The sequence below is a fragment of the Accipiter gentilis genome, chromosome 17 (assembly GCF_929443795.1).
Source record: "Accipiter gentilis chromosome 17, bAccGen1.1, whole genome shotgun sequence".
Taxonomy (NCBI): domain Eukaryota; kingdom Metazoa; phylum Chordata; class Aves; order Accipitriformes; family Accipitridae; genus Astur; species Astur gentilis.
Genome location: NC_064896.1, coordinates 27,246,343 through 27,271,524, shown reverse-complemented (window position 1 = coordinate 27,271,524; position 25,182 = coordinate 27,246,343). Strand labels below are relative to the sequence as shown.

General features: G+C 35.4%; 1 protein-coding gene across 5 annotated transcripts in view; it reads right to left on the bottom strand.

The window, feature by feature from the left end:
• Positions 1 to 25,182, bottom strand: part of PPFIA1 (PTPRF interacting protein alpha 1) — a 59,666-nt gene that overhangs the window by 15,672 nt on the left and 18,812 nt on the right. For 3 of the 5 annotated variants that reach the window (XM_049821264.1, XM_049821266.1, XM_049821267.1), the window contains exons 3-20: positions 22,628 to 22,729; positions 21,799 to 21,963; positions 20,847 to 20,921; positions 20,244 to 20,345; positions 19,767 to 19,988; positions 18,788 to 18,934; positions 17,683 to 17,817; positions 16,545 to 16,628; positions 15,826 to 15,957; positions 13,372 to 13,434; positions 11,996 to 12,075; positions 11,601 to 11,733; positions 10,727 to 10,950; positions 10,113 to 10,347; positions 7,118 to 7,147; positions 6,167 to 6,318; positions 5,216 to 5,388; positions 4,325 to 4,418 (exon numbers count right to left, since the gene is read on the bottom strand). In XM_049821264.1, the coding sequence (XP_049677221.1) occupies positions 4,325 to 4,418; positions 5,216 to 5,388; positions 6,167 to 6,318; positions 7,118 to 7,147; positions 10,113 to 10,347; positions 10,727 to 10,950; positions 11,601 to 11,733; positions 11,996 to 12,075; positions 13,372 to 13,434; positions 15,826 to 15,957; positions 16,545 to 16,628; positions 17,683 to 17,817; positions 18,788 to 18,934; positions 19,767 to 19,988; positions 20,244 to 20,345; positions 20,847 to 20,921; positions 21,799 to 21,963; positions 22,628 to 22,729 (2,348 nt within the window). The remainder of the gene's footprint in view (positions 1 to 4,324; positions 4,419 to 5,215; positions 5,389 to 6,166; positions 6,319 to 7,117; positions 7,148 to 10,112; positions 10,348 to 10,726; positions 10,951 to 11,600; positions 11,734 to 11,995; positions 12,076 to 13,371; positions 13,435 to 15,825; positions 15,958 to 16,544; positions 16,629 to 17,682; positions 17,818 to 18,787; positions 18,935 to 19,766; positions 19,989 to 20,243; positions 20,346 to 20,846; positions 20,922 to 21,798; positions 21,964 to 22,627; positions 22,730 to 25,182) is intronic. The other 2 variants (XM_049821265.1, XM_049821268.1) reach the window with 1 other exon arrangement.

Here is a 25,182-nt window from a genome sequence, read left to right as displayed (position 1 = left end):
TTGACTAGGGTGACCCAAAAAGAGCATGAGATCCCTGCCTCTCCCCAGCTTATAAAGCTGCTCTATGTAATTCAGAGAACTGGAGTGTAATTTCTGGTAGTTTTATAAGTCTCCCTGCACACTTCAGGTTAACCACGAAACAGCAAATCATTTGGAGATGAGCAGTACAGGGAACGTATCAAAAGCATAAGGTGAGGTTATGATGCAAACTTTAAACTCATGGTGGTATTGCATGCAGAAAACAATTGTGTGGCTGGAAGGAAGTGTTACACGATGGAGGCAAACATGTAGAAAGAGAAACAAACCAAAAATGTTTATGAGATAACTTTATGCAGAAATTATTCAATGGATCCAAAGAGGAACACATCCATGAAGTAGAAAATTAATTGTGGAATTTGTTTATATGCAAGAAGAGATAGAAAGTTCCTTGCATGGGGAATCATTAAACTGAAAGCTTAAGACAACACAGGGACAAAACATCTCAGGGCAAGAATTCAAAGGCAGCTGCTGTTTTATCTGCAAATGATGCAAATTTTCCTATAGCAGGGAACTTCACTTTTCCAGCAACTCCATTCCAACTTTACCAAGAAACTTGCTGCATTCCAGCACTACATGATCAGATTATGTAAAGATCACAACTGACGTGCCGGTTTAGTTTCACAGGCCATCCAATTATACCATTTAAGAAGTGGGTGCAAAATCCAGCCTCATATCTTAGTGAGGGAAAAAAATATCGCACCAGTGTTGGCAGTGTTAACAGATGGTATAAGCTGGCACTGTGAAGGATAAAAGAATGTCAAAGGAGTAGCTGGCTACTGCAATAACCCTTAGGTGACAAAACCAAGGGATAGATGTCTACAGACTTAATAAAAAGTTGGCTGAACATCACTTGGAATGGGAGACCAAATGTGCTGCTGCAAGGGGGGAACACTTGTTGTTAGACATGTTCAAAAGGCATCTAATGCCAGCTGTGGAGAACAAAGAAATTGTGGTCATATGGGATGAGAAATGATGTCAAAACTGCAGGTGCTTGAGGTAGTGAACACACAAGGCCCTTTAAAGACCATCTGAAGTATTTGTATTTAGAATGGCTCTTGGCAGGCAAGCATATGCTAACCCCACAAGGAAAACAAAGCAGCCTGGAGCAACATCACTTTGTCACTGGATTAAGACAGCATGGGAATGGATAAATCCAGAACTTGTAGCCAAAGGGGACTGCTGTATTCCAGATCTCTTGGATGGAACTGAAGACAACTGATTTGGAAGAAGTTCAGAGTAGAGAAAACACTGTAGAGAAGGTGGTGAAGAGAGTGACAGTGATGGAAATGACAGAGCTGCAAGGTGTAGAAACTGAAAGGCAACAGTAGTAAAACACGAGATAAAAATAGACTAGTTTCAGGCAGAGCATCAGTGGAAAGTTAATATCCCTATTATATACTGATTTCAGGTATATAATGAACTTTTTGTGTATAACTTCTTTTAAGAAGAGTTATCTTAAATTTAGGGTTGCCTTCCTTTTTGATTAATACAGTATTAAGTTTGTTGTGTTGTACACAAATACAGTTGTGGCAAACACTGTCAATAGTACAGCTCACGAAGATGATGAACAGCATGAACAAGACACTAAAACCAACTTAAATTTAGTAAACAACGAGCAATGGTTTTATAGAAATACATCTACCTTGGAAATGAATTGCCACAAATATCTACTATTGCTAAACAACTTTCAAACCCCAAATTACAGAACTAATGCCATCTAAGTAGGGTTTAATATTTCCATTATAAAAATTCACACCATGCAAATTAAGACAAGACATTGAACTAGCATTCACACTGAACTAGATGACACTGGATTTATTTCAGCAACACATTTTCACAATAAATTCTTTTGAATCTAGTATCTCCTCTCATGATTACAATTTTTTGAAAAAGTTAGAGCTTTTAATATATTGCTAAAAAATCCAAATGAGATTTATCATAATTTCACAACAATCCTAATAAAATAAATACAAACTTACCCTGATTTTGCACTACCACATCAAATGGTAAACAAAAGGAAAATAAAACAATGAAGGAAAAATATAAAACTAGGATTAAACTGAACTCAAAGGCATAAAAAAAACAGACAAATAATGTATACTGTAATTTCGTTCTGTATCTATAAATAGGTTTTTGTTAGTAAAGACATTGAATACTGCCCTCAGCCTGTTTGTGTGCATGCATGCAGAAATCAGAGATAAGCAAGCAAATAGGGATTAGAGACAGCTATAAATAGAAATAGCTGCCATTGTTCCAAGCATTCAGGTAACTGGAATTTTTTGCTGAATACAGGATTGTATAAGTGAACAGTCAGCCTCGAGAATTTGTTTTACCACCACCCTCCTCTAATATCAAAGTGAAAAGCAATTCAGAGCAGTTTTATCACTTTTTTGTAATGAACTTCTCAAGAAGGCAGCAAGGGATCTTTGACACTTTGTGATAATTTTGCTTCTTATCTTCAGAATACCTGTCAGGATTCTGAAACAGCTGGATTAAAGTATCTTGCTGGGATTTTTAAAATGGTAAGATTTATTTCTCATGGAAGTTCAAAGGGCTCTGCTGCTTCTCTCAGCAGTAAGAGTAATAAAACTAAACATTAGGATACATGTCTTCATCAACACATTCCTGTTTCATACCCACTTTCACTGAAATATCTGAATTGTAGATACCTTCCTGAGAATAAGCACATAGCCATATTTAATAGCTAGGCAAGGCAATTTCAAGCTAAAAGTTTTCATTTGTCTAACAGAGACCAACCAACAACATGCAGCCATGAGGTATACTTTAAGTAACACCAGGAAATCTTTGAAAGGCAGAATGTTTACAAAGAAAAGTCATGATTTATCTGCAACTGCATTTTTTGAATTTATTAAAGCAAGACAGTATAGACTGTTTTACTGTAGAATTAAATTTGTTGCTGGTATTGAGAAAGATCTATATTGTTCAAAGAACAGGCCTACCACTATTTAGAAATGACCAGACTAGAACTATTTATTCAACCAAGATGTGGTATGACTTTAAAGATCTGTAGAAAAGGGAAAATAGCAGATCATAATAAGGTACGATTGCCTTCAGTGTAACAGTCTGAAGAAAAACAGCTGAGTGTTCTGTTATACAAACAAAACCACATTCCATTCTGACTTTTCAAACCAACACACTGCTGGTTTTCATTAGCAGTCACCAGGCATTACTCTTATTTGTTAATAGAGCTTAGGTACTGCAAGAAATCTCTCACAAAGAGAAAATTAGCACACTTTCTTTTCAACATTCACTATTCTGTCTTCAGAAGGCAAGTAAAAAAGCAAGGCATGTCTGATCTTGGTCAGCTTTTTTGACACAGAGTAAAGACAGCTGAAGAGAACAGAAGCAATAAGAGTTCAAGGTATATGGCTCAGCTTTGAGTGGAAAAATGCAAAGAATGCCTGATCCTATTTACATAAATTCAAGTATTTCCTGTATTACCATATAAGTATCAAGTCAAGATTTCTACTAGTAGCGATATCTATTTTTCACCAATGATTATAGTCTTTGCTTCATCTTTTCCAAGTCTGGGAACAACAAAGCATGCAATAGATACTCAAAAGTTGAACAGTAAAGATTTTCTTGAACACACACATCTAGAAGGTGCCATAAAAAAGGAAATAGTCACAATTTATAAAAAAAAGAGGAAATCAGGGTTATATAGTGCAAGGAAAAAAGATTTCAGCTGTTAAAATGTACGAGAGAAAACACGAAGACAACCTTAAATACAAGTGAAAAAATTGGTGAACGCAGCAGCAGTTAGCAGCTGCAACACAAAAGGAAACGCTTTCAGCCACCTGCTAGAAAGGAACCAGCAAATGCATACAGAAGGATGTCTGTACAGAACATCTCGTGCTTTCACTCTGTCAACGCTTTCACACTCCAGAGCAAGTAACAGCCAAAGGCAACTTTGGGAAATCTTCCAAATGAATTAAACCCAAAGCAGGGTTTAATAGATATATAACAAATATAACAAATATGGGGGAGGGTTTGCTAAGAGTCCACTTTTATCTACATGTTTGTTTATTACAGCATTTCAACAATGAATTTTCAGCATTGAAATTCATTTCAAAGTTACCACGACATATGCTACCATTAGTGTCGTGGGAAAAAAAAAATAGTAAAAAAAATTCTACAGAGTCTTATTAGCCATAGCACCATACTAGGCAAAAATACCTGAAAACAAAACAAGAAAAGAAAACAAAACATTTTTAAACAAAGCAATACCTTAACAACAGAGGATTAAAAATATTTGATAACTTACTTTTTTTGCATTTTCCTGTTTTTTTCTGCCTGACCTCCAAGCTTGCTGAGACCTAATGCATCCTGAGAGGAACTATCTGCTTCTGCCATGCCAACTACAAAACAAAAACAAAAACAAAAACAAAAACCCAGTCTTGTTATCTTCTCAGTTCTGGCCAGCTGTAACTCAAAAATCGCTACTGCTTTCTTGAACAAAACTATTTAATCCTTTGTAATACTACTGATCAGAAATGTACAAAGCCAAACATCCAAGACCATCTACCACTCCATTCTCTAGTTGAATACATACCCATCACAATGGTGTATAAAAATAGGAAAATCAGATTGCTATGGACTCAAATAGGTGCTGTCTAAAACCAGCTGGAGTCACACAGAAAATCTCATGTTTCAACCACCCGTAAGGTGAATTATTAGTGTTCCCATATCACTTAGGGTTGGTGTCAACATCAAGGATACTGCTTTATGCAAAGACTTACACAAGAGAAAGGTAACCATAGTATTTCCCAAGCCACCTGGGTTCGTTTCAGGAGAGCTCCTTTGGGTACAAAGTGAATACATGACTGTTGGTGTTAATACTAACAAAAGCCTCTTTCCCTTCTGAGATACAGTTTACATTTTTGCTTCACAAAACAAGCTGTAACAGTTCAATAAGGTTCAATAACCTGGCTACTTGAGACTAAAAGACAGCAATACATGACTAGTTGAACTTGCATCCTACATTCATTAAAGGACCTACAGAAGATTCAGTGTCGCTAGTTCCAAAAAATGCTGTACATAAGCATCAAAATAATCATAAATATGCACAGACTAATACACACATCATAAAATTCAGTCTTTCACTCTCTCTTTTACTGTGCCAAAAAAAAAAAAAAAAAAAAAAAGGCAAGCCAACCTTGTCCTAATGTTTCCTTGCTCGCTTGTCCAGGTCGTCCCTTTTCTTTCTTGCCAAACAAGCGGCCAATAGAGGATTTAATCCCCTTCTTTTTGGGGGCTTTATGAAGAGAATCTTGGCTACTATTACTGCTACTAGGATTACTCGTTTGCCCATCTTGCGAGCCTGTTGAACTTTACAAAAAAATGGAGTTATAAAGGAGCACATGTACAACAAATTCACTGGCATAACATAGTAAGAGACAAGTTCAGGTTTCTGTGCAAGTTAACAAAAGCTCAGTAACTCATTAATGACATCTAATTTCAGCCTTTAATGAGTCATGAAAAGAAACATATCTACTAAAATACATGTCATTAAACAGAAAAAACAGTGGAAACAACTAAACCATGCAAGAAAGGAAGGGATAGAATATTCATATACTGTAGTGTGTAACAAGTCAATTCTTTAAGAAACAAGAATTCAAGTGTTTAAAGTGCAATTCACAAAGGCCAAAGTTGACAACACAAGTTCCTGACAAATTGAGCTAGACAATAGAAGTTTGAAATACTTGAGTGGAATCCATCCCAGATATTTAGGAACTTTGAAAAGAACATCTGTCAACCAAAATGATGGTAATTTTGCAACTTATTTCTGAATTCATAGCTAAATTCCAGTCTATAAAAGAAAATTGGAATTGTACATCTTGCATTTCCAAAGCAAACTTAATGCAGACCTTGAGTACCAGAAGAATTCTTCACATAAAGCTATTTCCGATCATTAACAAAATCCATATTCTTACTGTTTATGTAACATAATCACCCACTTATGTCCTCATACTCCTTACTTTTGAGAAACACTTCAATATCTAGACTAAAACCCTATAGGCTGAACAGCTTTGCAGATTTAGGATTTCATTCTGATAATCTGAAATACTAAGTTACTGGTAGGTCTGACTTATTCACAGCCACTTACTTTCTTATGTCCCTGATATCTTCATGGCTCACTGTATGCAAAGCTCCTTTTTGGACTCTGTCCAAACGCAAAGATCGAGGTGAAGAAGGTGGTGATGTTTCACATTTTATTGTGGCTTTATCATCTCGTACCTCTTCTCTAGAAGCTGGAGACTAATGGAAAACAAATGAAAACCTGAGGGGTTAGTTGGAAATGGCAAAACATGAATGCAATATCAACGCTATACAAAATACTGAAAGGAAAAATCAATTGTTTCAGTGTTAAAGGATTACTCTTGCCCTTACCATTCTGCAGTTGCCTGGTTTTGGTTTGACTATTTTCTGGATTTTCTGTTACCTTCAGTGACAAACTACTAAATTTCAGTCTTAGCTAGTGAAATGAGCAAGCATTCATCTTTTATTCACTCATAGAGCTAAGAACTAAAGTAATGTCTCCACCACCATAAAACTAGTATACCTGACTTCAGTTTAAGCCAGTGCACAGACAGAAAACCAGAGGATCCTGTGAAAAGAAGGCATCCCAATTCTCACTGTTATGTGTTTAGACAATCACTAACAAGATTCTATGAAGTCAGTTTCTACATAAACTGTGGCTACAGTTTATCTCAAAGTTTGAATAACAGAAATTAAGACTTATTTGTGTGCACACTAACAGATATTTAAAATTACATATTGTTTCATGAAGATTGCAAAATAGTGGTTACAAACAGAAAGCAATGCAACAGCCCCCCACAAAAAAAGTCAAACAAGAAAAAAAAACCACAAAAAACAAGCCCACACTTATATTAAGATGATAAACCATTTTACATTTAATATCAAAGAGCATATAATCTTGCTTTATTATAGAGTTACCCTGCAAGTGCTTTTTTTATGTTCTTGTTATCCATCAATCAGTTTGGGGACAGGGAAGGAGATGAAGACGCACAACAGTAAATAAACTAAAGATTTTTACCTTTCTACGGTGTTTCCTTAAATCGCTAGGCTGATAGATGCATGCAAAGAAAAGAAATTTGGAAAAGCTGTATTTATTGTAAACTGTAGCACAGACTGAAACAAGTAGTACAGACAAAACATATTAGGGATAATATAAATAACAGTTACAGCAATGGCACAGAGAAAGGTACACAGCATGAAGTACTCTTCAAATCACAGATTACTTAAATGCATCCCGGAAGAGCGGAAAAGGAAGAAAAAAAAAATCAAGACTTATAGTTGGTTATCTACAAAAGTACCATTGATATTTGAATGTATTAGTATCATAGGCAAATTAGCACACAAAACGTGCATTATCTTCAGCAAGAAAAACAGTCAAGTACATGGGGGTGTAAGGCGTTGCTTTTAAAAGGTGAGAGGATTTCCAGTCATATATCAAGAACTTGCCTGGAACTATCTAACCTACATGGTGGCCACAGCAGGCTTAATACATTGAATGCATTAGCCTCTTCTCACTCCTTAGCGATTTCTGCAGTTGTGTCCTACATAGCATAAAAAGCAGCCATAGTTCAAAAGACAGAGTGCCAACAATAGCCGATTTCTATACAGTAACACTATTCTGTTCTTTTTACTAAGTTTAAAGTGCTGGAATGTTTCAGCAAGAGTCTACCATCGGTTTTATTTTAAACTCCATCTACTCCAGAAGCCACTGTACCTCACTTCCTAGGTACTTCTCACCGCTGCCAGTGCACAGATCAAGGCAGCAACCTTGATTCAGGTAAACAAGTTATCAAGTTACTCTGGCTGATGCTGACAAAAGTTTAATTTAGATAATCTGTTTAACAGTTATCATTGCATTTGGCGAAAAATTATTTCAAAAGGCTGTAACCAAAAATAAAGTCAGTCCCCTCTGCAGTTGGGGAATTGTGTGTTGTTTCTCTTCCATAAATGACAACATTTAATAATTTTTTATTTAGAATATATGTAAACTATGCAACATTACTATGTAAAGTTTTGTTCAATCTGACCGTAGAGAATCCTAGAAGAGTCTGGGTTGGAAGGGACCTTTAAATGTCATCTAGTCCCTCCCCAAGCTCTTCGACAAGGCACAGTCAACTCATTTTACCCTTGCTGGGTCTTTCATCTATTAAATTTGATAACCCATAAAAATGAAAATATTTACCATATGAAATGAAAACTGTCCGCAATAACTTACTGTTCAAGAGAGCTCCAGGTTTCACAATTTATCATGTTGATGCTTTTTAATTAATTTTAATCATGAGGGGTTTTCCCGCTAACTGAACTGCCTAATACCACTAGTGCAGTTAGCCTTAAACTAATGTTGCCATCTTGCTCAAAAACTAATGCAACTTTCTACTAAATCATCGAAAAAAAACCCACAAGAACTCATTCAGTCTGATAATTCATAAAAGCCATTTTGAAAGTTTCTAGAAAGCTCTTGTTCTGTGATTCTGGAAGCATAGCTTCTTGTTTTCATGCTTTCACAAATCAGTTGCCAGGTACGAAAACATCAGACAAACACAACTGCAAAAAACAGATCCAGTGTCTTTGATTCACAATTCTTATGATCTAAAGTGAACTTAATTACAGTTTACTTTTGTTCAATTACATTAGATTTTAATACAAGACTCATATTCGTCTGATCTAGTTTTCATGAAAATAGCTACTTAAATTTGTATATGGTTTTCTGTAAGAGAAGTACTTAGTTTAACTACTTATTACTGTGAAACTTTATATTCTAAAGCACTCCATGTTTTGAAATTTGTTAGTTTCTGTAAAAGAAGTGTGCTTGGCCCTGGATATGTGGCTAGAGCTAGTATAATGATTTTTATCTTTTTTTAATTCAAGAAAGGCAAAATGGTTCCATTTTACAAAAAAAATAGACTTTTTGGTATACACACACATCCATATTAAAAAGCCAGCAAAAGTAGTTAGCCAAAATATTTATTTTTAAAACACACCTATAAGAGACCTAAATGAGCCAAGTCATTCACAGTCCACCTGCTCTTACTGTGAAGGATATCATCCCTTGTCTACCAATCGGCATGATATAGGCATGATAAAAGTACAGTAATCCAAGACAATAAGGTATAGTAAGTATGGTGTTGCACAGACGACTAGTAAGTACAGCTTCCAAATGCATATGCAAATCTGGAGATAAGGCTATATATATATAAAAAACTAAATTACAGAAGGAGCTCTTCCTGGGGAGTGCTTGCAAATAAATACCCATATCCAGAATGCTCCTTAGTGAAAGGTATCCTAAATATGAGAAACTGTTAGGTTTGCTTAGCATTTATGTAAAAACAAGAAAGTGGAAAACTTGTATCTTGTATCTTGTTTTTACAGATAGGTTTACAGGCATAAAGCAGCTCCTAGAAGTATTAATTTTTCTAAGCAGTCGTAAGAATGTCAAAAGAATGGATCCATCTTTCTCTACTCACTGAACTGCTAAGCCCGAGCTACTACTTCATCAGCTACTAGGTCTAACAAATACTTCCTTTACCTACCACTCTTAACAGGCTAAACCAAGACACTAGCACTCATTAATATTGAAACAGCTGTGATACCTTCACAATCTTCAAGATTAACGCAATATATGCAAATCACTTTTTGGCTGAATATTTAGTGGAATAGCGGACTACTAAAAATAAAGTTTAAAGCAGAGGGAAAAAGTGGTTCCTATATCAGGGGTTGAAAAGAAAATATTATTTCTTCTAGGAAGAGGAGTCAGAAGAAAGACCATAACAACAGAAGGAATGAATACTTAGGCATGAGATGTTGATCAAATAATAGACTTGAGTTCTGAACGTTTTTCCTAATCATTATGACTGTATCTTACACTTTTTATAGAAGTTGAAAGGAAGCAGTAGAAAAACCTAGAGAAAGGAAAAATACAGCTGAGTAAGACGGAAGGGAAGGGGAAATCAAACAACCGATTTCCTAGAGAAAAGGAACACTCTTCCAAAAAATGAAAGTTCATGGATACTTACCAGTGTCATGATACCTAGTCTGTCCACTTCCCGAGCTGGACTATGTGGAATCCGCCTTGGGGTAGAGCGGCCACTGCCAGGTGGGGAAGAACCAGCAAGTGACCCACTTGCGTATGGAGGAGGAATGGAGCTCATGGACCTGAATCGGCCATGGGCATCCAAACTTCCACTACCCACTCTGCTTTCAATCTCCTCTGCACGCTGCTCTGTGTTTTCCTTTTCTTCTTGTATAAGTCTAAAAGAAGAAAGTTTCAAAGGAACATGACATTCAAACAATACCATATAAACAGAATGGCTGACTTGGGCATTAGAAAGAAGCAGTACCTATCAGACAAAACAGCCACACTGGAAAATCTTCTAATCCAATCTGAAAAAAGTGGTAAACACTACGGCTAATACCACCATACAGGGGTTTCTGTCAAACTAGTAATACACAATCCCTTCCATAAATAGGGCTGAAGACAAAGAACCTGAAGCAAACTAGTTACTTCTGTCAATCCCACCACCAGGAAACTGAATGGGCAACCACCATTTTCCAAGTAACCACACAAAAAGGATTTCTAGTGTCACAGAAACTCATTTTTATCAAAACCTTAACAGCAGATAGACCATACCTAATCTCTTTGTTGATTGCATCCAACTGTTCTTGAAGCATCATGGCCAAAGTTTGAGCATCAGCCTGACCACTTGGTGATAGCAGATCAACTGAACTGAATATAGTCTCCCTATCATCCTCAACATCAGAGACATCAACATCACTTTCAAACGCTTGTGCCACATTTGCCAATACACTTGCTTGCTGGGCTCGCTCCCAGTCCTGCTCGTTCAGAGTTTGAACCTAAGAGAATTAATTAAAAAAAAATAATTCCAAACTCAAATGGGAAAAATGTGACATTTCTACTGTTTTTCAAGATGTTTAAAACATTTTTTTAAAAACCCACTTACATGCTGAATGCATCCATCAAGACAGCAATGTTTAGAGAAATGTAAAAAAAACTATAATGTAGAAAACTTTGCATCTTACATTTTAGTCAAATTTAAAAATGGACAGGCCCATTGAATAAATTAAAACATCACATATCTTGGCTATACACGCTATAAATTAAGAGTAGAATTTTGCTATCAAATCCAATAGGTATTTTGGAATCAGGTTTATGTAATGAGAAGTTATATGTCCTGAAAGGGACTTGAAATTGCTGGCAGAACAGTAACATGTTAATTTAGTGTATAGACACAAAAATAGGACTGTTTTAAATTGTATTTTACAGGCTTATCGTACTTAAATTGGACTTCAAAATTATAATTTTGCAATTACTTGCTAACAAAAAGACTAGTAGCTGTGCACTAGTTTGTAAAACAGGATATATAAAATCTAGCAGTTTATTGCTATGTACTCCTATTCCAAAAACTCCTTGCCATAGATTAGCCTCATTTAATCTATTTTATTGGCAAAGTTCTATTTTTATTTTGATTTCAGAGTTCTATTACCTTTGAAGGTTCATCTCTGAGAGCTGCCAAACGTCCTTTCTGGGGACGCCTTAGCACTGATGAGGTGCCATAGGAGTCTGTATGACTGTCAGGCAAAGACGAAGATGTGATAGGGTATCTGAAATCTGGTCGGCTAGAACATGAAGAAACATTTTATCCTTATGAAGGTAGGGGGAAGGGGAAAACAAACCAAAAACAACCCACCCAAATGATTCTTCTTGTCCCACCAGTGCCAATTTTTTTAAGCAGTATAAAAAACTGCTTTATATGCTCTATCAAGAATACATTTTATAGGTATAACTAAAGTATTTTCAGTTATAATAGACAATATTCTATTTAGCAAAAGTGACTTTAAAGAAATTAGAAAAAAATAAACTACAATTAAGTGCTGATACCTATGATGAAGTGATGTGGCTCTGAGTCTCACTTGGTCATTTTCAGCCCTTAATGCTTCAACATTTAATACAAGCTGATCCTGTAAAAATAAACAGATAAAATACATAACAATACACTTAAAAAAAAATCAGTGTCAAATACCAATTTATAAACTAACATTTAGTTTTTTGATCTCATTTCTGTGAAACTCAGAAATAACATATTTTAAAACATACCCTTCAATGACATAAAACGTAAAAATGATTTTCGCTACACACAATACAGCACCATCACAAAAGGGCATCCAAGAATAATTCTGTTGTCTCTCTATGCTGTGACTGTAGGTAATGACAATATATATTTTAAAAACAGCTATGAAATAAAATTCACATATTACTAACTTTACTATAATTAAGTGATAATATTTAATAAGAAACAAGAAGATTTTTCAGGCTCTGTGCACAAAAGGTTCTAAATGCATTCACTTTTAACTTGGACATTTTTTACATGCTCTAGAAACTGAGAATTTAACAACAGAGAAATCCAATGAATGAGAAAACAATGAAAGACTAATAAAAAGTGGCTGATGATGAACATCTGTGCCTTGTGTGAAAACTGCTGGCCTACACATACAAAAATTCAAAGCACATTCTGCAAAATAGTCTGAATGCGTTCTTCATTTTATTACAGAAGCACAGCCTCTACAGTTTGACCTAGCTACTTACTAGAATGATTTGGGGAGATGCAGTACACCTGTGATTTAATAAGCAATAACAAGTATTATTTCAGAACAGATAGTGTGACAACAAAATCAATTGCCACTGCTTAAGAATGCAAAGAAATGAAAGGCCCCACCACTATTATTCAAGAAGGGAACTTGTCAGTTCCAGGACAAGCAAAAGACCAGACAGCTGCTATTGCAAAGGAGCAGCCAAGTCTAATAAATATTTCTCTCCCTGCCCCTCAATTCTTAAAACTTTAAAACAATTTTATCAGTCGAACAAGAACGTTTCATGATACCCAATGCTTTAACAAAAAACTTATGGGAAAATACCCAACATTAAAAGTATTTCTCTTTTCTTTTTACTGTTCAAGGTCATACATACAACAGTATAAAAATTCTGCACAATCCTGAAACTTTGGCAAGTTGCCAACATATCCAGCCACTTTACATATTCAGAAGCATGCTAAGTCTTTGAGTAAAAAAAGCTATGTATTACCTATAAAATCAGCATAAAACTGAGGCACACAATACCATAAAATGAGCAATAACAGCTCCCTACTTTTAAACAGACCAGGTAATGTTAAGCTTTATGGGGGAATTCAAATCTGGTCCTGCTATGTAGCAATGCAGCAATTATTTTCCAATATAATATTTCAGAAATGTGTATTATACCTTTTCATGTTGAAGTTCCTCTACTTGTTTTTTTGCAGTTTCAATTTCTCGAAGAAGTGAATTCTAAAATAAAACATATCACAAATTATGTTACACATAAAAGCTTCTAACTCAAACCATAACCAACATAAGTATCAAAAAAATTCAGTCAACACTATACAGATGCATCTTAAGTTACAGATACTTTATTGCTTACATCATTTCACTTTGATTATAGTTGAAGGTTTATCCTTTCAGGTGTACAGCCCTCTAAATAATGGATTTAGTAAGAGTACAAGTTCCATAAAAATTTAATACCAATACTAGCCTTTTAAAGCTCTGACAAAGCTAGTAAAAAGAAAAAAAAGAAAATAATTAGGCAGCTAAAATAATTCCAAGTAATTCACTGAGTGGTTACTAAGTCATTACTGCCTGTTATCATTAGGTTTTCATTTTATTTTCACTTGCCTGACCTACAAAACTACTACACAGTAATTTCTTGGATGTACTGTACCTCTGAACTGCAACATTCACTCACTTAAGGGCCTTCATTAACATCAAAGCTGTCATCTTTATTTCTAAACAACTCCAGTAAATATAAATACTTATGACAACTACAGTCTCTACTCAAAGCAGTTTCCAAATTTGGACTACGAATCATCTAAGAATTAAGAAACATTTGAAAGCTACAACAATCAAAAAGAATTTCAACTATTGTATTCGACTGTAGTATGTGATACCAAGGGAAAAGAAAAAAAAAAGAGAGAGAGATTCCCCTTCTAACAGGAAACTTATAACTGGATCACTTTCTTTTCCATTTCCACCATTGTCAAAAAAGTTCTGCTAAGCACATTTCCTTGAGATAATTAATACCATTATCACACGTTTAAGATGCAAATAAAGTTCCATCTGTGAACAAACTAATCATTCTGGGGAAAAAGTCCAAGCGATCAGAAGAAAGTCTTAACATTTTACCTGCATGTTTTTTCCCAACTTATCATAAAAGAATGAGCTGGAAGCCACAGCAAGAATACTTTTCTAGAAGCTGTTACAGCGAAGGGCAACTAGATTTTCCTCATTATTCATCAACATAGTTAGGGTTTGGAAGGTAAAGGGGAGTCAGGGTCAACCCTGAGACACCCCCACAACATTCAAGCATTTTATTTAAAAAAAAAAAAAAAAAAAAAAAAAAAGCAAAGCAGTCAGCTGCTTCTCAGAAACTGAATTTATAAAGACTGTTAGAGCAACCTTGTTGATGTCATAACAAGGCCCATAACAAGAATTTCTGAAGTATTAGGAGCAGTTGGTGATCTTGGAAATAGTGATGTTAACTAAAAAACAGAAGACAAAGTTTACAACCTTAGGTGCCAGACGATAAGCACCTTTATCACTAACTGAAAGGATGAGAATCAGTAGGACCTATATTTGTTCTGCACTACTCCATTCCTCGCAGCTCCAAGAGTGCAAAAGCAGGGGAAAGAACGAACTACGCCTTTGTAACGATCTAAGGGGAGCACAGTCCTGGAGTTTTGGAAGGACATGTCAGATACCTGACTGATGGTTTAGGGATGAAAACTGAGTTGACATGAATGAAAGAGAAAGCAAACATTTAATAAAAGTCTGAATACATCATTATATATTGCAACTGAAGCATTTTATTGCCATGACTTTAAAACAAAAGCCACTCAGCTTTTATTGAAACATTTCCCCAGATGGTCATTTCACTCCCCAGTAAAAGAAACAAAGTATTTTTTTAATCCAAGACAAAGCAATTCAAAGTCACCATCAAGTAAAGCACTACTTTAGAAGACACTGCTTTGTTCAATGGAAAATAAGGGAATCTAACTTAAAGGCGTGCATGGAAGAAAAATCTGTCAGGACCTAGATCCAAAAGCAAAAAAGGAAAGAAACAGAGTAAAGTATGTCACAAGTTAGAAGATGAACTGAATACAGAGGAAAGACCCGAGATTTGCATTGACAACACAGGGACAGCCCATTTACATTCACATAACCTGTCTCAAAATTATCTACCTGGGAAGAAAATGCAAGACTGTTTCTACTTGCAAGAATCCCACAATGACTCAGGATAACTGGTACAGACAAAAGCAGTGGGAAATAAAAGAAACTGGACTGAAAAGGTCGAAGTTCTAGTCCTAATTCTTTAGACTTCCTGTATTACACTGGATGACCCTATTTATGAGTCCACACCAGTCAGCTAGGAAAGAATAAAGCTTCTTAAAAGATGCCTTCTCAGCACTGTAGTACAATGCCCAGGGACAACCTCAAAAAAAAAAAAAAGAATTTTAGGAACATGTTTTCAAAATCCACACTAGAAAAGAGCCTTAACAGAAACTACTTTTATTAATAAGGATTTAGTATTTACTTACTGAAGTTACAGACACATTGCAAAATACACAGATCACTACAGAATGTTGAACATCTAATTAATGTATATGCTAGAATGTGACTTGTTACCTTATCTTCCAAGGCAGCCATCCTCTCCTTGAGATGAAGCTGAAGCCTTTCATTAGATTCAGACAGAAGCTTATCAACAGTTTCTGACAAACGTTTATTATGCTCTTCATTCATCTTCTCTCTCTGTCTAGCCTAAGATACATAAAAGCTACTGAAATAACTTAAAATTTACAATGTCTAAAAATTTCCAGGTTGTAAAAACAGTAAGCTTTCTTGAATCCAAATGCATTTTCTTTGATAGAAATATTTTTCGAAAGGAATAAGGAATACTGCATGTAGCTTCCATGACTCTGCAAGGGTATGTAAGGGACACTTAAGACTTTAATAACTGTTCCAAGATCAGAAGCTTGAAAATCTGAGCTTACACTTCAAAAAAAGCAGATTTCAGAACCAATTCCATTATTTATAACCTAGGAACCAATTTTTCCATAGTCATTTAATTCAGCAAGTTTTTGATCTGTGTCCTCATCAGAAAATATGACCAGCAGTTAGGTATTTCCAAACGTATTTTCAAACTTCCATTGGAACTCAGCTTTTTCTTGAGATTTAAGGTTAGCCATAGTACAGTGGCTCAAATCTCCCAACTATCAGCCAGTCTAAACTCTGGCTTTAGTTTAGCGATGATAAATAAAAACAGCTTTGCTGAATGGTCGGCAGCTATGAAGGGGATTAGATTACTTCTTTCAGCTTTTTATCTTTGCCAAAAGTATGTACGGTACCCTTTGCAGTTCTTGATTCTTTTCTTCTAGCTGTGCTTCCATCTGTCTCAATCGTTCCTCTATATTGCCATGTCTTTCCTCAGCCTGTCAATTTGAAAACAAAATTAGAATTTGGGTTTTTAAAAAAAAAGGTTTCAAAAGCATAGAAACATTGAAGCACAATAATGTATCTAACATGCTTTGCGCAACTGCCATTTATGGTAATACACAATGCAGAAGAGATGCCTTTCTGTCACTAAAAGAACCTAGTAAGAGTTCATATGGTAAGTAACAAAATGATGAAGCCTCTCACCCCTAAGTACCATGAATCAACTACTACTTGCAAATGAGCTTGCAACAGCAGAAGTTCATTCATATCCCCACAAATTAAAAAAATAAATTAAAAAAGGCGTTTTCAGCTTTTCCTCACTCGCCTAGACAATATGACCCTTTGTTAGTAATCATGACAAAGCAGAAAGCAGCAAGCAGAAACAAGGACTAATACACAAATTCTACCTTCCTAAGCTTGGTGGTAAGTTCCAATACTTTAGCATCTTTAGCAGCAGAGTTCCCAGGAGACAAAAGGTCAGACTACAGAGCCAGTTAGGGACAGGAAAGATAACAGGGAAAGAAATGAAACTAAGACTTCAGAAGAACACACACACACGCACTTGAAAAGGCTCATCTGTAGTTACTACATATAATTCAGACTTCATTATTCAATTTGCAGCCTTCTAAAAATCTTAATATTAATGAGTACCATTACTTCTCTCTCTCCCCACATTCTTGGTTAACAGTGGAAGAAATTTGGGTTTCCCCTTCAGAAATAGTTCTTGTTTTAGAAGACTTCATGCCTATTATTGAATGTAGTTTAATAAAAAGCAACAAAATAATTCAGAGAGACATTTTCATAAGGTAACAGAGTTAACAGAAAACCTGCTCAAGTTCCAAAGAGCAGAAGGAAAAGGGGGAAAAAAAAAAAAAAAAGTAAATCAGAGCATGCTTAGAGAGATGAACAGAAAATGCAGAAAAACAGAAACATTTTCTGAACTAGTTGGGGGAAAACCAGAAACACAATGTAACCGACACTAAGAACAGATTTGTGTAGCAGGACACCAACAGAAAAGAGAACCTTGAGGACACTGTCCAATCAACTCACCTTTGAAAGTGCCGCAACTCTCTGTGCTAGCTCAGCTTCCACCTCCGGCAAAGTTTCAGCCTTTCTCAAAGTCTGCTGCAGCTTTTGTTCAGCTAGTTCCAGTCGTTCTTGCAATTGTCTATTCTTATCTTCACTCTACACAGGATTATGATCAGCAAATGCTTAGTGTTAAAATGGCAATTAATTTTCATCAGAGGAGGGCAAGGATAAAGATTACTGCCTTTACTAGACCTGTGGAGAACAAACTGTCCAAAACTGGTTTTGTAACCAAAGATGTTGCATCCTCCTCTTCAATTACATGAGAAAATCTTTTTCTCTACAGATTTTTTTTTCTGCAGACAATTTTGTCTATTTTGAAAGCAGCTATATCACCAAATAAACACAGTTACGGTATGGGAAGCAGCATAGAACAAGTGAATTTTCTATGTCAAAGCTGGGCTAAGATTTTGAGTTACATCAAGGAAAAAATCCTTCATATTTTAAATAACACTATGGATATTATCGCAAAATTTATTTTAATTTAAAGCGTGTACAACTTCTTTTAAGAATTTTAGTAAAAGGGACTTGTTGACTAAGAGTTGCCTGCCTCTAGTTAGAAAGTGATTGGTTAAACCACCATTTCTGGTTTATAAAGAGGGACTACTTCATGTCAAGCATACGTCACATTTCCTCCCACAGTAAGGCAACATTTATTTCTGTTATAGGCTATAAAAATGACCACACACTACACAAATTTAAAGACTGTTTTAGTTTAGAATGAGTAATTCTCACACATAAAACTAAAGATGCTTGGATACACATATAACAACTTTAAAAAAAATCAACAATTAATAGGGACAACAGCCCTGCTGCACCATGATCAAGTGCACTAAAATGCTCAAAACCATTTCCCCCCCGCCCCAAGTAAACTGTCTCATCTTCATTTCCAGGGTAAAACTCACACAATGCACTCCTCCAGTTACTGAAAAACAATCGCTAACAATAGCACATTACAGATGATATTTATCTTCCTAAAAGCAAAGTGCTTTAGTACAGTACGTACATTAATTATTTACATTAGTTTTATGCTGAGCAAAATGTACTTTATCTTATTTCAAATTACAACCTGTCGATGCATGGAGTCTTTAGTGGCAATTTCATTTTCAAGTTTATCATTGAGGTCATGCACAGATGTAGCTTCACGTTGTGCAGCGAGGTAGCGTTTCTCAAGAGTTGTAATTCTCTCTTCCATGTCTTCCTTTTGGGCCATAGTCTATGAAAGAAATAAGAGAAAATTTAGAATATAAGGGATAATTACTTAGTGATTGAACTGGGGGGAAAACTGACAAACCAAAAATAATAATGATTTTTTTTAAAAAAAACAGATATACTCTGTTATTTCAGTAAAAAATGAAGTTAAAAGAATAGCCTTAACCTTACGAGTTCAATGATTTTGGGTTGGGTTAGGGGTTTTTTTTTGGGGGGAGGGGGGATGTTAAATGGTGAACACTTCAAAAGATTGGTCTTTATTATATTACACCACAGATCTGCTACTTACATTTTCAATGGCACAAACACAGCAAATCTTTACTTCCTGGGGACGGTCAGAGAGTGTTCTTGGATTTAACTAAGCTCCCTTTCTATTTAATAAATATACAGTACACTGCAATACATAGGACCTTGGAGGTTAGTGATTGATCAGTAACAGGAACTGTCAATCACACCACTGAAATTGAAGTGATTCCTCAACTACATACATCTTTACAATTAAAAACTTCAAACTTCATGAATAACCTTAGCATTTATGGCAAGATCTAGCATCTTTTCAAGAACACGTTAAAGTTCACAATGCTAAATCTCTAATTTAATATATTTATGAAGTATCTAGTTAGTCATAGATTTATTCCGAAGACAAATTTTCTTAAGCAACTGGGTTTTTAAACAAAAAATAGCACCATCATGCCCTAAACTATTTTCTTTTCTTCTCACCTATCAAACCAAAGACATTCAAAAGTATAAAGTTGTGACTGCGCATCAGTGACACTGAAAATTTTATAGAGCAGTTGCATTTGTGACTACCCAAATTTTGACAGTTTATTCCTCACCTCTCGTACATCTCTCTGTAACTTTGTATTCATTTCTTCAGATTTTATTAAGTCTTTTCTAGCTGTGTCAAGATCTTCTTCCAGCTCTGTTACTCTGCTAGACAAAGCAGTAAGACGTTCCTTCATTTGTGTCTGCTCTTTGTTTTGCTTATCTATAATGTCTTGGAGTTCAATCACTTTAGCAAGGTTTTCATCATGGCATAAAGAACCATCAGAGGATCGCTATTAAACAGGGAAAAAAAAAAAAGAATTTGCATGTTACACAGAAATTTGAAAAACAAACTGTTACTTACCTGTAAGCACCCCTTCCCCAAGATAATTTTATTATTGGATAGACTGCAAAAATCAGAATTGTGATAACTGAGAATTTTCAATTAAATCATCCCTCAAAAATCTTTTATTATAGTTTAAAATTAAAATATTATAGTGAATGATTAAAAATCAGACATCAGCTAAAAAAAAAGTAAATGGCTGTACCTTCCCATTTGTAGTTGGTGTATTTTCTTGTTCATGATTTATATCCAGCATCCCATCTGGAAGTGTTTTCTTCTGATTATTTTGCTCTTTCAGAATCATTAACTAAAAGAAAATAAAAGTTTACATACATATGTTTCAAGTCAATTCCTTTCTCACCAATTATATAAGGAACAGCTGCAAAAGCGAAACAACAATTACCGATTCTACTGCAAGGTATGTATTAATAAAATATGGTACAGGCACTCAAAAACTTATGCCACTGCAACCCAAAAATTCTAATTTTAAAGCCACAGGAACTCTTTTTGTTGTTTTGTTAGGTTTTTTTGGTTGGGTTGGAGGGGGTGGGGGGAATGGGCAGGGGGGTTGGGGTGTTGGGGGTTTTTTTTGTTTGGTTGGTTTGGTTTTTTCTCCTTTCCTGCTCTTTCACAGTGATCAAGTTAAAAATTATAGTTATCCCATTTGGCAAAAAAAAAAATAAAATAAAAAAATCAAACGTAAGAAGTGAAAGTGAACCTTAATAACTGAATAAATTACCATGTACAAATATTGACTAAGACACCCACAATGCACACATGAAGATTTCTTTTAAAAAAAGAAACCTACCTCTTTATGCGTAGTACCTAGTTCTTCTTCCAATAAGCTACATCTTTCAAGTGCTACTCGTAACCTCTCCCTTACCTGAAAGGGTAATTCCAAATAATTTTAAATCATTCAAATTAAAAAGAAATCAATTTCACTTATTGCCATGCTGCCATGCAGTTTCAGATAATAAATGACATATTTCCATCACACTTAGAGACCTGGTTGATCTTGAGTCAGTACGAATCACAACATATGCTACAAAAAAAACTTCTAGAGAAAAAAATGCATATCTTAAAATATAGCTTTTCCTTTTTTATCATAAGCAAATTATATGTCAGCATGACCTGTACATTTAGGCAAAAATTAAACATATCCAGAATTTGCTTATCCTTTTGTAAGGCACAGAGTATGCTTCTGCTTATTTACAACATGAAAGAAGAGGCAGAATTCTACTTAAAATAATTTGCCAGACTTTATACACAAGGGTCACAAAAGTTAGGCAAACTATGAGTTGGAAGCAAAATTCAAAGTAAACTTTACCACTTGCATATCCTGCTGCCAACATCAGACACAACTAAAGGGTGGAGTTCCTTTAATTCAGCTCTACTTCATATCACAGTGTAAGCAGATTCCTCCTGTTCTCTCTAGTCCATTTCTTGTATTACATAATCAAAAGGCTAAATCCTGATATTATACATGTAAGCAACTGTATGTACTCCTACAACAAATATATTGCCCCTGAATCATGCTTAGCTTACATTAGCACAGTTAATGAAGTACTAGCATAAACTACAGCACCTTGCTTTAGTGCAACATATTAATTTAGGAGAGCACTTACTGATGCAGTTACAGCAAAGCCTCTCTTAATACAGAGAAACTTCAGACACCTCTACAACTTTAGTACGAACAACTGCATGGTCCACACAAAAGAAAGAGGGGACAGAAAGAGACATTAGATACCATATTTCATTACCTTTTCATCAAGGGCTTTATGGTGCTCAAATAAAGATTTTAGTGCTTTGAGAACTTCTACTTCACTAGAAACTCCTGCTGGAGACTGAGCTTGTCTCTTTACAACAGTCATTCTGAGAGATCGCTCATGCCTGGAGACAAGACACTCCAAATGTTCCAGTAATAGCTTAAAAAAAAAAAAAAAAAAAAGGAACAAAGTTTATTCCTGTTCTGCATAGCTGCAGAAAACTTTGCCTCCTAAAAGATCAAGTTTTGAGTTCTAAACTTCAAATCTGAGAGCCAAAGAGTACTGCATCAAGCATAAGGACCTGTTTTTAACATTTCACCCATGTTTGAAGTTGTATCAGAGCTGATGTATTTCCTACCTCTCTCAGTCTAGTTTTTAAATGAGGTTTCTACTTAACCAGGTCTTTTCAGTTCCACCACCGGTCTGAGGAACTGCACGCTTGTCAGAAGGATACATATAGGAAATGCTCTAAATCAGAGAGCAACTGTTCTGCTGGCAGCAGCATAAGCTGCTGGAACAGATCACTACAGTTTGCACACTCTATTCCTCTGATCTTGGGTGTTGAAGGATTACAAACTTTAACAAGAAAGCTGAATAACAGATAGCAGTGCAGTCTTACAAGCTTTTCCTGACTCTGCACAGCAGTATTGGGAGCTGTGCATAAGCTTCCAAACTTTCTTAACACATATTTGTACTTCCAGGGGGACTCATGCAAATACCAGGGAAAAAATACTTTTAGCTTTTCAAATTCAACATTCAATGTTTTTCTCCATGTAGCTGGATGCTTTAACAAGGGTCATCTTGGAGAAGACAAGGAACTAACCCTCGTATTATTTCTTTCTGCTTTCAGTTCAGCGATTTCTTCTTCCCTTTCAAGCAGCTGCTCCCTGCATACATTTAGCTCTTTTGTAAGCGCTGCAAATTCCTGAAATAAACCAGACAGAAATATAAGCACATGAAATATCAGAATATAGTGAGAGTGGATTCATATGAACACTTGACATGATTTCTTGAAGTATTCATTTCAGATGTCTAAAGCAAATACAGTTGTACAAACTTAAGCCTGCTTAGCATGACTAAACACTTAAAATCGTTACACTGTCAACTGTCAAGATAAAAGATGTTTGACCAGTACTTCTGAAAACTCCTTGTCTCTCAAGGCAATTATCTGAGTTGGGGTATCCCTGGTAAGCAAAGGGAAAAACCTATTTGTAATGCACTTTGTTATTGTCTCAAAAAGTTGGTTGTTGGTGGTTGTTTTATTGGGTTTTTTTAAATGACTACTGAGGGAGAGATGAAAAAACAGAGCACTAAGCACAGTAAAATACAGAAGCCAGCAAATCATGACCAATTTCAAGTCAGTACTTAATTGTGAGAAACAATGCATAACCCTGGCATCTACCAGAATACACAGGTTACTTCTTTACAGTAACAGAGCATTCGTGAAGCTCTGCTACTGTATTTCTCTATTTAAGCTACATACAGGAATTTCATTTATATCTACGTTCATATCTCACAAAACAGAACTGAAACAGCCCTTTCCCTACGGTTCTGCCAGAAATCTCAGAGGATTAGAATCAGAATTTTCTAAAAGCTGAGCCCTTGGGCTCAAAGCCCTCAAAAGCCTTTCCCTTCAAATTCAATAAAGCTTTCACTGAACAAAACTCAAGTGAAATAGTACATAGAGTACAAAGTCATCAGGCAACAGGAACTAAGCTAACTCACAGCAGTAACTGTATCTTTATTACTACTGTGAACATTGAGACCAGACAATATTAAAGAATGTATTTCTACATTTTGGGGTTTCTGTCAGGAAGATAACGATTGTACTGTATATCTGAAGGAGCCAGTACATCCTAAACCATTTCCACTCTCTGTCAACAGCCTCACTGAAAATACTCAACATAAAAGGCATTTAAATCTTCTATCAACTCAGTGAGCACACCCTGGATAGAATAAAAGATGTAACTATACAACACATTTATAAGCAAATACTGACATAAAATTATCTACCTACTTACTCTGGCAAAATTTAAGTTGTAATCTGAACCACAATAAAAATTATTATTAACACTAAATGTGAATGTGAAGAAGTCTATGCTTTGGAAGACAGCTTTGTAAGAAACAGGGAAAAAAACCCTCTTGCATCATCAGTGCAACTTAGGATGTGAAAATAAATATGCATCCATCACTCCAATGGCTGGTGAACACTTCAGAAGCACTTGTATAAGAAAACATTGAAACGCTAGTAAATAAATTTGTCTTCTCTATTGTCTCAAATAAGGAAAACCCTCTAATAAACAAGAGTCATGTCTAATAAACAGTAGACTAGTACAGCTGAACTGGTGATGATAAAGACAAGATGAGCAAGACAAACGGCCAACTAAGAACAACATACTACTGTGGAAATACACCGAGTGCACAAACACTGCTTCTTTAAATTTTCCAAACTCTGTGAGATATACTGCTTAATAGACAGCAGCTGCATATCAAGTAAAAGCTTAAGATGGAGCTGTTTTGTAGTAAAATTCAAAGTGACAGAAAACAAATCCTTAAAAACAAAAGGACACATCAACTAATTATACTAGCACATCCGCAAATTTTAACATGCAGTTAAAATAAGCAGACATAGTCCAGAGACACTGTCTGCAAATTCCAAGATTAATTTGGTAAACTTTATTCTAAAACATACACGTGACTGAAAAGACAAAAGATACTGTGGCACAACATATACCTACAGTGAACTCCTTTGGAATTACTAATGTATTAGGCTTTTACTAATGTATTAGGCTTTTAAAAGTTGCTATGAAAAAGATACTAATACCACTATCACAGATGCAGAATCCACCTCCATAATCCCTCTTTCTAAATAAAAATTTGCTCCCTGGAAAAAAAGATTCAGTATAGTCCCCCTAGTTAATCAGCAAATGACTGCAAAAAAGCCTTAATTCCTTTTCCTTTTTCAGTTGTTAAAAAAAAATATTATTTAACATACTTAATAATTACGCTTTCATAAATATTTCACTGCAGTATTTCACATGACTTCCCTGCTTATCTTTATGTATTTGATAATTAAGTACTTCTGAAACTACTAGAAGTGCTAATAGACTCAAAGTATTCACAAAAGAGCTTGATATGAACTTATTTTCTTGGTGGTGTCTTTGCCCTTTTCAAAATAAAAATACCCTCAAAATGCCAACATCAAAATTTACAAGCATCGACATTTCACAATTCTCCAAAGGACATCAGGGTGACATGGAACATTCTATACTTTTCCAGTCTCTACCTCAAGTTTTGAGAACAGGATAAAGAAAACAGTAAAGACTACCAGACGCTGTTTCGTCATCTTTTCTCACTATATAGCATTAATACATGTCT